Source organism: Lacerta agilis, chromosome 9, assembly GCF_009819535.1.
Source record: "Lacerta agilis isolate rLacAgi1 chromosome 9, rLacAgi1.pri, whole genome shotgun sequence".
Classification (NCBI taxonomy): Eukaryota; Metazoa; Chordata; class Lepidosauria; order Squamata; family Lacertidae; genus Lacerta; species Lacerta agilis.
Window position 1 is genome coordinate 60,303,488 of NC_046320.1, and position 15,271 is coordinate 60,318,758.

The 15,271-nt window shown below is 44.1% G+C and overlaps 1 protein-coding gene across 6 annotated transcripts in view; it reads left to right on the forward strand.

Annotated features, from left to right (window-relative positions):
- The window catches only part of MAPK10 (mitogen-activated protein kinase 10), a 214,992-nt gene that overhangs the window by 126,469 nt on the left and 73,252 nt on the right, over positions 1 to 15,271 (forward strand). For all 6 annotated transcript variants that reach the window (XM_033160672.1, XM_033160673.1, XM_033160669.1 and 3 more), the window contains one exon: positions 5,435 to 5,604. In XM_033160672.1, coding sequence (XP_033016563.1) covers positions 5,483 to 5,604 — 122 coding nt within the window. In that variant the 5' untranslated portion in view covers positions 5,435 to 5,482. The remainder of the gene's footprint in view (positions 1 to 5,434; positions 5,605 to 15,271) is intronic.

The following is a 15,271-nucleotide window of genomic DNA, read 5'->3' on the forward strand; positions in this document are numbered from 1 at the left end:
TCTCTCTGCCACAGCCTCTTCCTGCTCACCAAACCCTGTTACTTCTTCAGCTTCTTCACCTTCCAACACATCTTCCTCCCAGTCTGCTCCCCTTTCTCCCTCTGATCACCACCAACCCCTGGTCATGAGCCTTCTTCCCTTGTGGGTTTCCCAGCTGGTACCTTCTACCATTCCTCAGCATCCAGCAAGTCCATGACACTTGGACAACTTTCACGCTGAGGCAATTCTTGCCCAATCTCTGCCATGTTGCTGCATCACCCATGTGGGTTCTTCATTCCAGCCAGGACCATGGGTCTCAAGGGACCAAGAGGGGACCCTCCTGAGTGAATGCAAGTCCTGCTCCAAGCTACTCAGCCTGAGCAGCTTGTCTGATGGTAACAATACAGATTTCTTGTAACAGATGAGCTCAGACCAGGTCTGGTTTTTACTACTGGTATATTCTTGCCACTGGTCCTTTGCTTCTCATCTGCCCAACTCAGTAACCAGCCACTAGCCCATTGTCTGACTATGTCTTTGTTGTCTAACCTTAGTCTGTGTTTTTATGATCTGGTCTAGGTTGTCTGTGACCACATCTCCTGCCTCTGGCCCATTTGACCCTGAGGATCCCAGCTGCAGATTGCCACAAAGCTAGGCTCCAGGCCTAACAATGCCGTGTAAAGGCAATTGTGTTTTTGAGTACAAGTGTTTGAGAGCTTGAAAGTTAGGCTGAGAGATAATGGCTTCTTCGACGCCACCCAGTAAGAGCCCCATTGACAAGATACAGATAATAACAACTGACCTGGTGGCACATTTCCCAAACAGGTTGTCCTCCACCGACTTAAACTTTATGAATAAAACTTTACCAGTTCTCATTTAGGCTCTAAAGCGCATTAGGAAGACAGAAATGTTAGAGATCACCACAACTATGTGGTTTTAATTATTTAACAACTGCTGTTGCTGCAGAATAATTATCATTATTAATCACTTCTATAGCCTGGTTAGTGTAATATACTTTGCTGTCTGTATCTCATTCATTATTATTGATAAAGCAATTTATTTCCTTGGGTCGAGGATTAACTCGCTCTCCCACACGACTGATGTTATTGGGTGGTGGGAATAGCCTCCTTGAAATAGAAGGCCCCTTTTCTGAATAAAGGGACAAAACAGATTTCAAGGAAATCCCTATATATGGGCTGTACTCGTTTGAAACGTTGTAAGTTGAGAGTGCAAACTTGTCATTTATTACTATCCCATTCTTCTTCATCAAAGATGGACCCAAATCAGATAAAATAACAAACTTTGCCAAGGTCTAGGGGGGCCAAGAGGCAGAGATTAGTTAGGCTGGTGCAGAGTCATGGATGTCTTTCCCTCTGGCTGTGACAAGCTCCCCTCCTCCCAGAACCAGGAGAGGCATGAAGAGAGTGGAGAAGAAGTTAGCATCATGTGGGTGCAGTTTCAGATTGCTTTGGAAAAGACCCAGGAGAGGAGGAGACATAGTCAGCTGTGAGAAGGCAGGGACCTTCAGTCTCTGCAACTGCTTCATAGGGGCAAGACCTACCGAAAAAGAGTTGCTGTGCTCATTAGGCCTGGCACTCCTGAGCAGACCTTGCTGCTTCTAATAAAGAGTTAACTTCACTAACTCAGTGTGATTTATTGCTGGCTTGCTCCTGACATCATGACTTGCAGAGCAGTCTTAACTATGGAAAGCTGATACCAACATAAATCACACTGGGGTCAACTACCCCTATTCCAAAGTCTGTTCAGGTGGAATTTGACTTACACCGCCATTTTTGCAGGCTAAATTTTCCTGGTTTGCTGTGTGATGTGACTGAGATGAAAGTGGTTTGGAACAGGCGTAACTTTGACCTGTCCTACCACACCCCCTTCTGAAGACTTATACTGGTGTAAATCCCACTTGGTGAGTTCTGGTTGAGCCAGGGTTGGGCATATCTCCAGCTCCACTGAGGTGAGGGACATATCGTGAGAAAGCCCAAGGTCTGTTGAATCCAAACCCTCCAATCCTGGTGAATCTTGGCTTAGGGTTGCACAGTTATCCTCCTTTCTTGGGGCACCATGTAGCTTGGCTCACTTGGCTTGGATGTTTAAAGCTTTCCGTTTGCTCATAGCTTTTATTCAGTGCATCGATTCTCTGCTTATATCATGTATTATGGATCGAGTAGACTAATCTGTATCAAAGCAGGGCAGGGCAGGGAATTAGCAGGTTATTGGCTGTGTCTTACGGAAGGCTGTTGGACTAGAGCAGGGCAGGTGGCTTATCCAGGGTCCTGCAAAACTTCCTTCTTCCCCAAAGAAGACTCACCATAATGTGGCAGTGTAGGACTGCTCGGGGAGCAGGAAGGACTTTTCTGGACTGGACGTGGCCCTTGAATCATACGTTGTCTTTGATCCTTCCATCAAAGAGTACAGTATACTGCATTGACACATGGTTTAGCTCAGCCTCTCAAACTGGTGTCTGACACCTCTTTCATGGTGGGGCGAGTCCACCGGCGTCTCTGAGATTTCATTAGCTAGCTAGGAGATAATACGGAGAAACCGTGCCTGCAAGCAGAGCTCTCCTTATTATGATCAAAGCTTCCCAAATATGAGCATCCCATAATGAACAGATGGCAACCTGGCTCCTGGCACCTGCAAAGCATAGCCTCAGAATGCTCTTTTGGCTGCTCACCAACCTGCAACTGCTGCTAATAGTACCGATAACACAAATAAAGTGTGCTCAGGGTGCTTTCTGGGAACACAATAGAAGAAAACTCACAGGGCATTAAAGTAGTACGATTCAATTTGCTCTGCAAATTTGCTTTTTCTCGGCCTCTTTTGTTCTCCTGGTATTCCTGGATGGTTCCTCTCCACCCGCCACCTCCCCTCGCCCCCCCTTTTCTCCCTTGTAAATACATATTCCTGCTGGGTGGCTTGCAAAAATAAATACATTCAGAAACTCTAATGTAATTAAGAGGAAGCTAATTTTGGCAATTAGCCAGGAATGTATTAACATGCTGCGCTCAGTCTGGTCGTGGGTAGAGTGCCCCCCCTCCCGTTGCCCCCTGAAGCACTCTTGCAAATGACAGAGGCCTCTCTTCTCTCTGCCCCTCCCTCCCTGGGTGTAATGACAGGCATCTCCATATGCTGCCTTCTGTTTCATTACTCAGCACTGCTTTTATTCTAAAGAATACTAGGCCAGAGCCTTGGGAAGGAGACAAGGGGGAAAGCAAGGCCGGTATGTACTGTTGAAAAAAGCAGTTGGTTGAACATTGAACATGCCTAATGAATATAATGTATATAAAGAAAAACAATTGCAGGCAGGGAGGGGGCGCATTTATTTGACCTGCACCAGAACCAGGGGCAACCCCCCAAACCAGCTAGGGAGACAGCTTGCCGTGGGCAGTGAACACAGCTGTTGTCAAACTGGCATCTGTTCAGGGCTGCCCAGTGACTTACTGTAACAAATTCATAGTGAGTTCCAGCACCCATTTTTCTAGAAAAAAGCACTGGTTCAGCCTTACCCATACCTCAAATCTGAGGTCTCCTCAGAGGTGGAGCAGCGAGCTGGATCTCCCCCCCCCATCCTTGAAGATCCTCAGAGGTGGAACAGTAGGAGCTGGATCCCTCCAGATCCTCGAAGATCTGTTGAAGCTGGACACCAGCTTTCTGCATTCCAGACCTACTCTCAGAACCAAGCAGGAAGAGGAAACCAGGCAGCAGTTTCCAAAGTGCTTGGCCAGTTGCATGTGAGGCCACCTGAGAGGAGAGGGAAGTCCATGGAAGGACCTGCCAGATCAGGGCTGGGCTGACATGCAGTGGCCAGGTCCTACATAAGGTCCCAGTCTGACCTGCTTCATTTGAGCAGAACCTCTCTTCCAAGTTCCAGCCTTTCTGACCTGGGGGAATGGACAGGAGAGTGTAGTGCTGATAACACCAAGGTTGCAGGTTTGATCCCCATATGGGACAGCTGCATATTCCTGCATTGCAGGGGGCTGGACTCAGGGTCCCTTCCAAATCTACAATTCTATGATTCTAATTATAGTTTTCATTCTACACGTATCAACCAAAAGCTAAGAGAATTAAAGCAACTCCTTTAATTGAAGAAGAAGAAGAGGAGGAGGAGGAGGAGGAGTTTGGATTTGATATCCTGCTTTATCACTACTCGAAGGAGTCTCAAAGCGGCTAACATTCTCCTCCCCCACAACAAACACTCTGTGAGGTGAGTGGGGCTGAGAGACTTCAGAGAAATGTCACTAGCCCAAGGTCACCCAGCAGCTGCATGTGGAGGAGCGGGGAATCGAACCCGGTTCACCAGATTACGAGTCCACTGCTCTTAACCACTACACCACACTGGCTTGCCCCACAGAGAAGTCCCTCCTTTGGTTCCAAGAGGAACTCGGGTGTGAGCATATTAGACTGGACTTTAAAGCTCAGGGACCAGGGCACCTGAAGGACTACCTAGTCCCTCTTCAGTCTACTTGCAAACCAAGATCTTCACTGGAGGTGCCTCTAGGTGTCACCACCCAGTGTTATGGAGCAGGTGGCAACTGGAGAGAGGGCTTCTCGGCTGTGGCACTCTCCTTTTTGAATGTGCTTCCCAGGTCATATCAGAACCAAATACTGTACCTTATTTCCCATGGCTGAAAACTGCTGTTGATCTTGTTTTACTTGCTGTGTTTAAGAAGCTCACTTTGCTATAGTTTTTATTCATTGTTTTAAAATTGTACACTACAGAAATGCTTGCAAATAATTTGTATAAGATTACCATAAATTAAAAGCATCACATGTTTGTATATTGCCTTGGTATTTATCATTCCAAAACATAATGAAAACAGCTCGTTTTCCCATAAATCTATTTGGCTGATCTATATGAGTTCTTTTAAAGTAAGTTAATTTTATCATGGTTAAAACAGACCATGTTTTCTCAATCCAGTCTAATAAGGATTAGATTATTCCTTTTCCAGTTCTTGGTTATAATTATTTTTGCAAATTGATTTTATTCTTTTAATTTTGTGTGTCACCCTGGAAACATTTATGTGGTGAAGGATGGGGTATTAATTTATCAGACTAATACACATATTTTAAAGCAGGAATATATTAAGGGAACTGGGGAAATAGAAACATAATCCCACAATATGTTGTGACTGCTAAAAGTGGGGCAAAACTTGCTCTGGGTTTCAATGTTGAATCCTTTAGTCTTTTTGGAGGGGCTGATATGATCTGAAGGGCCATTTCTTATCTGAAATAAGGTTTGAGAAAGATCACACGAAAGTCATTAAGAAAGCTGGCTGTCAATGTGAAATTCTTTGACAACAAGTTTGAAATGACAGGGCAGGTCACATTTTAGAGTCTTGGATGTCTGTTTTGCTTCATTGCTATGCTGATAGTTTACTGGTATTCTGTTTTCTTTCTTCTCCTCCGCTGCCCACCCCCACCCCCCACTTTGTCTCTGCAACAGGGATTCGGGAAACAAGTGGATGTGTCATATATTGCCAAATATTACAACATGAGTAAAAGCAAAGTTGACAACCAGTTCTACAGCGTGGAAGTGGGTGACTCGACCTTCACAGTTCTCAAGCGCTACCAGAACTTAAAACCAATCGGCTCTGGGGCTCAGGGAATAGTTTGGTAAGTTTCTGCAGGAAGTGTTGTCCGTGTATATTTATTGATTTGCGTGTTTTCTTCCCCCTCTGGTTGTGAGTGGGTTGCACCGTCTGTTGTTCTTCATGATTTGCTGCCCATGAATGTTGCTCAGGGCTGTGGTAATTAGCAAGGGAAACAGAAAATGATCAGAGGTTGGGGGAAGGCTTGGTGGATAATATCCTACATCTCTGTGGTCCTAGTACAGCCTTCTCCTAAACAGCTTTTCTTGGAGCTGGTAGGAATGGTAGCACTCAAAAATGGAGAAAGGTAAACCAATCAATCATTTTTGGGGAACCTTCATCTGTGCCCTAACTCCCCCCCTTTGCAGGAGCTGCATAGGGACCCTGACCAATTTTCCTTACTGGAGGAAGGTGTCCATGTCTCCGTTGTGAGATCAGAAACAATTGTCCAAATGTGGACAGTTCCAGCCCCATTTTGAAACACACTCCTGATCTTATCAATAAATATTCTTACTCCTGTGATTAGCAGCAATGGATTTCTCCTGCACGTGGCATGTGGGAACAGCACAGAGTATTCAGCAAAGAACATCTCAAGCAGAACTAGTAATTTCTCCTAATGGTGTTCCAAAAAAGAACCACAGGTCTGCCAAGCAATAAGTCTCATCCTGTATCATTTTGAAGCTGTCAAAAACACAAGGTTCCCGAGCTGATGTGACCATTAATCCTCTCTCACATAAAAACAAGAAAACAAGAAAGAAACCCTGACATTTCAGTGAAAACATATGAATATCATAAGGGCAGCATTATAAAACACGGAGAGCTAATAAATCTTGCAGTGTAAATAATCAGATCTTTTGTGATTTATGTAAGTCTTTCTTTGATTTATTGTTTGTCATTGTATAGGTTGCCTTTTCCTTTCTCCACGCTCTAGATACTGTTTTTAAATCCTTGTAGGCTTTTCTCTTTTCTTTTCTTGGTAGATCTCGGTTATTTTGGTTTGTGCCCCTCCCTTCCTACTGTTTCATTATAAATACCGTTGCCCATCTTGACCTCCACATCACCATTAATTTAATGGAAATGCCATGCAACTGGGAGCTTTGCGACTCGGATCTGTGCAACTGGGTGCCACCAGAAGACATTGGGTTGTATCCGAGGAAGTCATCCTATTAGTGCAAGGACTTTCTGCCTGTGCGATGCCACTTCCCCACCCTCTCCCTAGCGTGTCCTCTCTCCACCTCCCCCCACCCCTCAAAAGATTGAGCCTGTGGAGTTTGGAGAAAACCCCCAGAACTTCATGTTCCCAATGAGTGTGTGCGTGCATGTGCATAGCTCATGTCTGATGGCTTCCCCTTGACCTCCACAGAACATCTGTGTGGAAATCAATGGCACAGCCAGCAGTCTTAATTCCATCTCCCCCTCTTCTTCCACCTCATACATTGTACATGCCATGCTGGCTTTCCTGAAATTCTTTCTCCTCGTGCCCCATTTAATTCATTGCAATGTGGAGGTATAGACAGGAAAAGGCATTTGAAATGATATTGGTGGTGGTGGAAGCTCAAATCCAACCAGCATCATGGCTGGCCTGCTAACTGTTGCAACCTCCTCCTCCTCTCCTTTTGGGGAATGACCCACCCCACAGTTGCTTAGCAACATTTGCCAGCTCAGGCTATGTTGTCTCCTCTGACTGCCAGCAGCTTCCTAGGGTCTTGGGCACAGAAAAAGTGGAGGTGTCCTTTTATCTCCTGCTTCCTGATCCTTTTAACTGGAGATATCTGGGATTGAATTTGGGGGCTTTTGTGGGCTGGTAGGATATTGAACCATTTCTGTCTCAGGCACTCAACTTTAGGACTTCTTTCCCACATGCTGGCCTGCTCTTGAGCTACAGCTGCCACCTCAAGTTGAGATTGTAGGGGGTTGGACTAGATGAGCCTCGGAGTCCCTTCCTACTCTACAGTTCTAGGATTCCAAGGGAACATTGGAGAGAAAGGAGCAGCTTGCAGGAGTACGGCCTAAGAATCAAGTACACTGACCACTAATTATACCACCTGTTTCCTAGATGCTTGGCTGCTAAATGATCCTTCTGGCAGAGGCAGTAATCAGCCACCACAAATTTGTGCCCGAATAGAGAACCAAAAAAAGCAGCAAATTATGTTTAGCAAAGTGCCATATGAAAGCTTTCTACTTTAAAAAAACAAAAAACAAAAACTAGGAGGTTCTGCTGCTCACTGAGGCAAGAGTCCAGAGATAAAAGTTCTGCCAAACACCACAGCCCCCAAATCCTGCAAGACTAGTGTAGAAATATTCCAAATCCTTTCCTATATCCATATACTACATTTTGCAATTTATATTCTGAACTAGGTTCTTTAGTTTGCAATGCAAACCAAACCCAGCCTAACTTTTCTGACTAACACAATCCTTTCCCTTAAAGTAGGGCGGGGAGGGGTGTGTGGAAGCCACACCATACATTAAAAGCACACACAGCAGATATTTGAAGTACGCGACTTCCCCCCAAAGAATCTCGGGAACTGTAGTTTGTTAAGGGTGCTGGGAATTGTAGCTCTTTGAGGGGGAAACTACTGTTCCCGGGGTTCTTTGGGGGAAGTAACACACTTTAAATGTGTAGTGTAGTGCTCTATGCATGTGCTTGCATGTAGATAGATAAAAGGCATTAAGTATACAGAGGCAATGTGGCTGGCTCTCCAGTCCTTGCTCAGTTCAAAATGTAAACTCATGTTGCTGATCGTGGATTTAGCACCAGCAAGATTATCATTTGTTAACACTGGCCAAGCAGTATGAAAAAGCGGTGTCCTCTAGAATGGGATAGCCTTCCTTGCTTTCTCAGTTCAGCAGCGTTGCATTTTTTTGTGCCAAGAGATAGTGAACAGCTGCTTTCCTCTCCGCTCATTTCTCCCACCCTCCTCCCCAATTGGAAGATGATCAAATACAGTGTTGTTTGAATGGCACTAGGCATCAAGTGTTAATTGGGGCAGCTGGTTCTGGCGTGTGTGTTGGGAGGGGGGGATAAACGCCACTTTGCTATCCTCATCATGTTTTGAGTTCAGAGCAACGCTAAAAGTGGCAGTGGCATGTTTTCAGGGATACCCTGTGATGTGCAAATCCCATAAAAATGCAGATGTTTATAAAGGTTACAAGGGAGGTGCGACCAAATGTTGCAGTGTGGAGTGCACCCTGTTCAGGATTCCAGCCCCACTATTACATTCCCCTTCGTACACAAGCTTTCCATATTCTGTCACCATTGAGCACACTCAGTCCTCACTGGGCTGCCCCCGTAAGCATTTTTCTATTCCCCCCTGCAAGCTTTGAGCATAAGAACATAAGAAGAGCTTGCTGGGTCATCTGTTCTAGCATCCTGCTCTCACAGTGGCCGACCAGATTCCTATGGGAAGCTTGCAAGCAGAATATGAGTGCAACACCATTCTTCTCACTTGTGATTCCAAGCAACTGGTATTCAGAGGTATATTAACTCCAACAGTGGAGTTCGAATGTTGTTATCAGGGTTAGTGGTTGCACTAAAAATGCAAATCACTAAAAGCCAAGCCTAAAAAAGAATCCAGCAGGGAAACTCTCTTTGAAACAATACATTGTCCTGATCCATAAGTATTGTTCAAAACTTTATTTGTAGAACTTTCTTCAAAACAGAACAAAAACATCAAAGATACATCCAAATAATTCCATACAATATCTTGTGCATGTTCAGCACAGGCTCAGCATCCTATAAGAAATAACTTTACTTCTTCCAGAAATCAAAACTGTGTCTCGCTACCATTCCAGCCTGCATTAGCCTGCATCCTGCCTAAGGCTATGCAACTCTTGGAGAACCATTATCACATCCTTTGTTGTCTCTGTGGTTCCAGAAAAAAGGAACATGCAACTCCCTTCAAGAGGGTGGTTTGCAATTGAATGCCTTAATCATGTGATCTAAGGTTAAACACTCAAGAATTAGAGCAGAGAACGTTTTCAGTTAATCATTAACTCAGTTAGAGCTCAGAGAGCTCTTAGTATGCTGCCATGGAAAATACCCAATGTTAGCAACACACATTCAAGCATTCACCATTTCAGTGTCAAATAAACAATTACTTAACAGAGCGGGTGTAGGGAACCTTTGCCCCTTCAGATATTTCTGAACTACACCTCTCACCATGCCTTGCTATTGGCCATGCTTGCTGGGGCTGATTGGAGTTGTAGTTCAGCATCAGCCAGGGGGCCAAAGGTCCAGCACATCTGCCCCAGAGGGACTGCAGTTGTACCAAACACATCAATGACAACAACTATGACAACTACCTGTCCTGATGTGGCAAAGAGAAACCAAGGGCAGGGGAAAGGCCCATCTTTATATGAAATAGAAACACTGAAATGAGTTATTGCTGGACCTCTTAAGACTTTGACTTGTAGAGCAATAAAAGGAAAAGGTTGGCCTGTAATTATTTGACAGATCTTTCCTTCCATTTGATGAAGCCTCTTTCCCAGCTGTTGCTGATGTGAAACTTCCTTTGATGTGCAAAGGAAATGGGCACATATTTCATATTTATGCCTTAATGTTTCATCCCCCTTTTTTTCTCTGGGAATCGGAAAGATTTGGGATCAGAATGCAGCTCTGTGAAATATAGCATTTAGGGAACACAATCTCTGTGGGAATAAGTTTCCATCCTTGCAGCCTTCTCTGGCACAGCCAAAAATAAAGAATTATATTGCTTGTATTTATAGTTTCTGTTGATGCATTGGAACTGTGACGGAAAGAAAAGTAATCTAACAGTTTCAGTTTCATGCTGCATGTCAGGTTGAAGTTCTGAGTTTTGCTGAGTTTTGCACAAATTTGTCAGATAGCTTTTTAAAAGAATTAGAGAAATCCCTAACTATCTAAACTAGTGGGTTTTTTCTGCCACATCTTTTGGTAGGGAATTCCCTCTGTTAATTCTGTATTCCTTATGCAACGTCACCTTTTGCAAGGTGATATTGACTTGCTCTTGCTTGGGGTACAGCATAGCTGTATTATCAGATAATATTGTAAATTGCAAAGAAACTATTCTTGGACAAGGAAGTGGTATCTGTATTACAAAAATAGGAACATACGTGAGTGGGCCCGGAATGTACTTTGCACAGATGGAAGGGACTTTGCTCCAGCCTCCTCCCTGACCTGGGGAAAATGGACAGTGAGTCACAATTTTCACAGGATTAAATGACAAAGCATTTCATAACCACCCCGTCTTTGACATTATTTAGTTATCTAAATGCACAGTTGTTATAAGTAGGTTTGCAGCTCAATTAAAGAAATTTTAATGAAGTCATCAGATGAGTTTCAGTCAACCAATCTGCTGATTAAATTTGCATATGGATAAAAAACAACTTTCTTTTCCTATTTTGTTAGGGGGAGGAGGGGGTTTCCAAATCCTTTGGGAGGAAGATCCTCCTCTTGGTCTATGATATTAGTTGCTCCAGAAGGGGAGGAACAGTTCCAGTGTCTCTCAAACTGGCCCTTCCTAGTGGCAGAGACACAGGCTCTCAGCATGTTGACCACAGCTTTTACAGCAAAAGATCTCTCCACCAGTGTCATGTAGTGGTTAAGAGCAGTACACTCGTAATCTGGTGAACCAGGTTCGCGTCTCCGCTCCTCCACATGCAGCTGCAGGGTGACCTTGGGCTAGTCACACTTATTTGATGTCTCTCAGCCCCACTCACCTCACAGAGTGTTTGTTGTGGGGGAGGAAGGGAAAGGAGAATGTTAGCCGCTTTGAGACTCCTTCGGGTAGTGATAAAGCGGGATATCAAATCTAAACTCCTCCCTTCTTCTTCTTCTTCTTCTTCTTCTTCTTCTTCTTCTTCTTCTTCTCCTTCTCCTCCTCCTCCTCCTCCTCCTCCTCCTCCTCCTCCTCCTTTCCAAGAAAGATTGGCCAACACAACAGTCAATGAAAGGGACCAAAGGGTGGCCATCACATTTTTCCAGGATCATTTAATTTGAGGAATATTTGCTGTCAAGAGTGGGTGGGGAAACCCTGCCAGATGGCCAGGGTAGAAATAATAAAAAATTGATGATGATGATGATGATGAAAAAACTTTTAAATTAAGCTTTTTTGTATTCTGCATTGTAAGTGAAATATAATAAATAAATAAATAACATATGATTAACCTTCATGGCACACATGATTGTTCTCAGGAGGGCTCCCCAGGGACCACAGGGTTGAGACAGAGATCCACCCTCAGAAGCCCCCTCTCCCAGTGGTTCACCACCACTTCCCCCCTCTTCTCTTGGCAGAGACAGCAAATGAGGACATCCCGGGGACATGCTGGGCATAGATCAGGGGAGATTTTGGTTGTGCTGGGTCCAAATCCAGAACCACACCACCATCTTAGAAGGAAAAGTATGTCATATGAGCACTGGAGTTGACATACTAATTTCCCCAGCCGAGCTCAGGATTTGACCACCACCAAGGTGTCTCCCTCCCTTGCCTTCATTGAGTTGTTGCCAGGGACTGGGCAGAGGAGGAATGGTGGAGACCGCCTCCCTATCCTGGCCCTTCCAGGGAGGAGGAAGAGGAAGACAGTATAGATTTTCAACAGGGGTTTGAGGGAGGTCACAGCTCAGAGGCAGATGAGGGGGAAAGGTCAGGAAATCATGGGAGAGCCAGAGCAACACCCGGCTGACACGTTGTCATTAGAAAGTATTCCAGACCCTCCATCTCCCAGAACCCGGCAAGCCTTAAAAGTAGGAGAGCAAAGAGCTCAAAGACAGAGGGCACATAGCAGCACCCATGGAGGAGGTGATGAGAATGATGAATGAGGAAGTGGGAGAGAAGGGGCGTGGAGATTCACTTGGGACAACACCATTATCCAAGAGGCTGGGTTCTATAGCCTCTCTCTGTAAAGATTGAAATAAAAAAGGACTGTAAGAAACTTTTCCTTGTCTTTATACTTTCTTAGGCAACCATCTGGGAGCTGCTGACAGCATCCTGGCAGTTGCCCTGCAACTTATTAAACATGTCAATTATACATTCGACTTGAAGCATAATTTTATGTAGAATCTGAAACAAAGAATATTGTGAAAATATCATGGTTGTTGAGTAAACCGATTCCAAATTTCTTCCTCCTTAAGTGTTGGGGACCAAGACTTGAGGGGCTTCAGCAAGTGATTGGCCCTCATTTTATGCTCTGTTTCATGCTGCTACTCTTAACCTTCCTTCCATCTGAGGTACAAAATGGGTGGTGATATTTTGGGTCAGGTCACCAACCCCACTCACTCAGGAAACCAAAGATCACCACAGCCGACCACAAACGAACAAACACATCCCAAGCCAACTCCAACCTCTCTCACCGCCAAACGAGCACAAGCAAACAACAGAGAACCTACATAAACAATGCTGACACCAAACCCTACTCATATCAAGTAAAAAAGAAACACAGTCACCCCACCCCACCTACCTCCCCATCCCACCCACTTCTTCCCCCTCCCCCCCTTTCTTTTCTAATGTCTCACCAACACTGACTTATAAAATTGTTATATGGAAAAACCTGAGAGAGACATTGTACTACCTTTGAAAATCTTTAATAAAAAAAACAACGAAAAAAAAAAGGGTGGTGATCCAGTGGCTCTACCTCCATGCATTGCACGTTAGCTTAGGCATCCAACACAAATGTTGTTTCCACTTGCCTATTCGTTGCTAGCCGGCAGTAAGTGGATAATGTGAGGTTTCTGTGGGAACCTACCATCTTCGTTTGGCAATCCGTTTTCTCTTCGCTGTAATCCTGCTGTTTATAACGACTAAGCATGTATCAAATGCTATCTGAAGCTCAGTGCCGGTAATTTCTTCAGGCTCTCCAGTGACAAAATCACGCTGGTTTATAATAAAGTTTCCAGCAATAGTCACTTAAATTGTCTAATAAATAAAGTCATCTATGGACCTTTTAGAATTAGGAATGGCCATGTGGGGGATGTGGGATACCTGATACCACCCCTTCCCTACTGCTTTTAGCTAAGCAGTGTGGGAAAAGGTGAAATGAAAGGAGAATGCTTCCACTCAGTGGTAATCTTGCTGGTGCTCAGCTGAATGCTCTCACTTTTAAAAGAAATGTTGCTTTTCGGTTGCCAGGATTCCGCAACAGTCGTTGTTAATAATCAGAGTTCTCCACTGTAGTTCAGTAATAACTGTTATCATAAAGAATCTGAGAGCAACGTGAAAGTAGGAGAAGAGCAAAAAGAGAAAGAGCAATTATAGCATTGGGTCAGAAGCGAATTATATATACAGTAATTATATATAGAAAGTCACGAATGAAGAAATGTGCTGACTAATTCTTGGCATTTGTCAGAATCCATGCTCTTTTTATATTCTTGAGACTTTCTCCAAATTGTTGCACTAGTTTTATAAGTAGTTTAGGGTTTTTCCTGGATCCGTTGCTGTCACTTGCGCTGTGTGTACTCTCAGTCGTGCTGAGTATCTTCTATCAGCTTAGACTGGTGGCCCAACCACAACCTTATCTGGACAGGGATAACTTGGCTTCAGAAGTCTATGCTTCAGTGACCTCAGACATGCTTTCTGTGGGCTACTTTTGGAAATGGTTTGGAAGTCTCAGTTAATGCAGAATGTGGCTGGCTGGCTGTTTCAAAGTGAACAGGTGATAGAACACAAATCCTGTTCCAACTACACTGGCTGCCTGTATGCTTCTGGGCTTGTTTTGACCTTTGAAGATATTTCAGCTCAGGACTCCAGTATCTTCTGAAATGCCCTTCCTAATATGAACCTACCCAGATTCTTAGAACTTTACTGAGGTGCTTTTCCAGGTCCCCCCCTCTGAGGGAAAGTGACAAGGGAGAGGCCTTATTTCAAGGTATAGTGGTTAAGAGCGGTAGACTTGTAATCTGGTGAACCGGGTTCGCGTCTCTGCTCCTCCACATGCAGCTGCTGGGTGACCTTGGGCTAGTCACACTTCTTTGAAGTCTCTCAGCCTCATTCACCTCACAGAGTGTTTGTTGTCGGGGAGGAAGGGAAAGGAGAATGTTAGCTGCTTTGAGACTCCTTCGGGTAGTGATAAAGCAGGATATCAAATCCAAACTACTCCTCTTCTTCTTCTTCTTCTTCTTCTTCTTCTTCTTCTTCTTCTTCTTCAGCTCTCTATCTGTGGAATGCACTCCCCAGTGAGGTCCATCTGGTGCCTCCATTTACATTTTTTGGGGGAGCCAGATAAAGACTTACTCCCCCCAGGCTTTTGATAGACTAATAGGATATTGTTTGTTGTTAGTGTGCAGCCACTGCGTCCTGTGGCTGTTATGAGGGGCAGCTATTTTGTTGTTGTTTTGTTTTGCGGTGTAATACGCAGTAAATCTACTTTGAGGTTTTAAAAAATCAAGCAGCGTATAAATTTAAATAAATAAATAAATTTGTGTTTTTAAGTTTGGTAAGTCATTTGGAAACAAGCAAATCTGGTAAATTATTATTATTAATATTATTATTATTTATTAGTTATTGTTAACGCTGGATGTAGCAGGAACTCAGCTCTTTGCCAAGCTGGCCTACTGCTTTCTGATCTGTTTCCAGTTTTCTCTGTGTTTGTAGCAATAAATTCTGACTGGAAATTTTAAAAATGTGATGTTTTCTGGCAAGAATGCCTTCAAAGCTTGAGACCCTTTCCAATCTGTTTGAATGTTGCCCTGTCCTATTACCATTTTGAATACAAAACTTGTG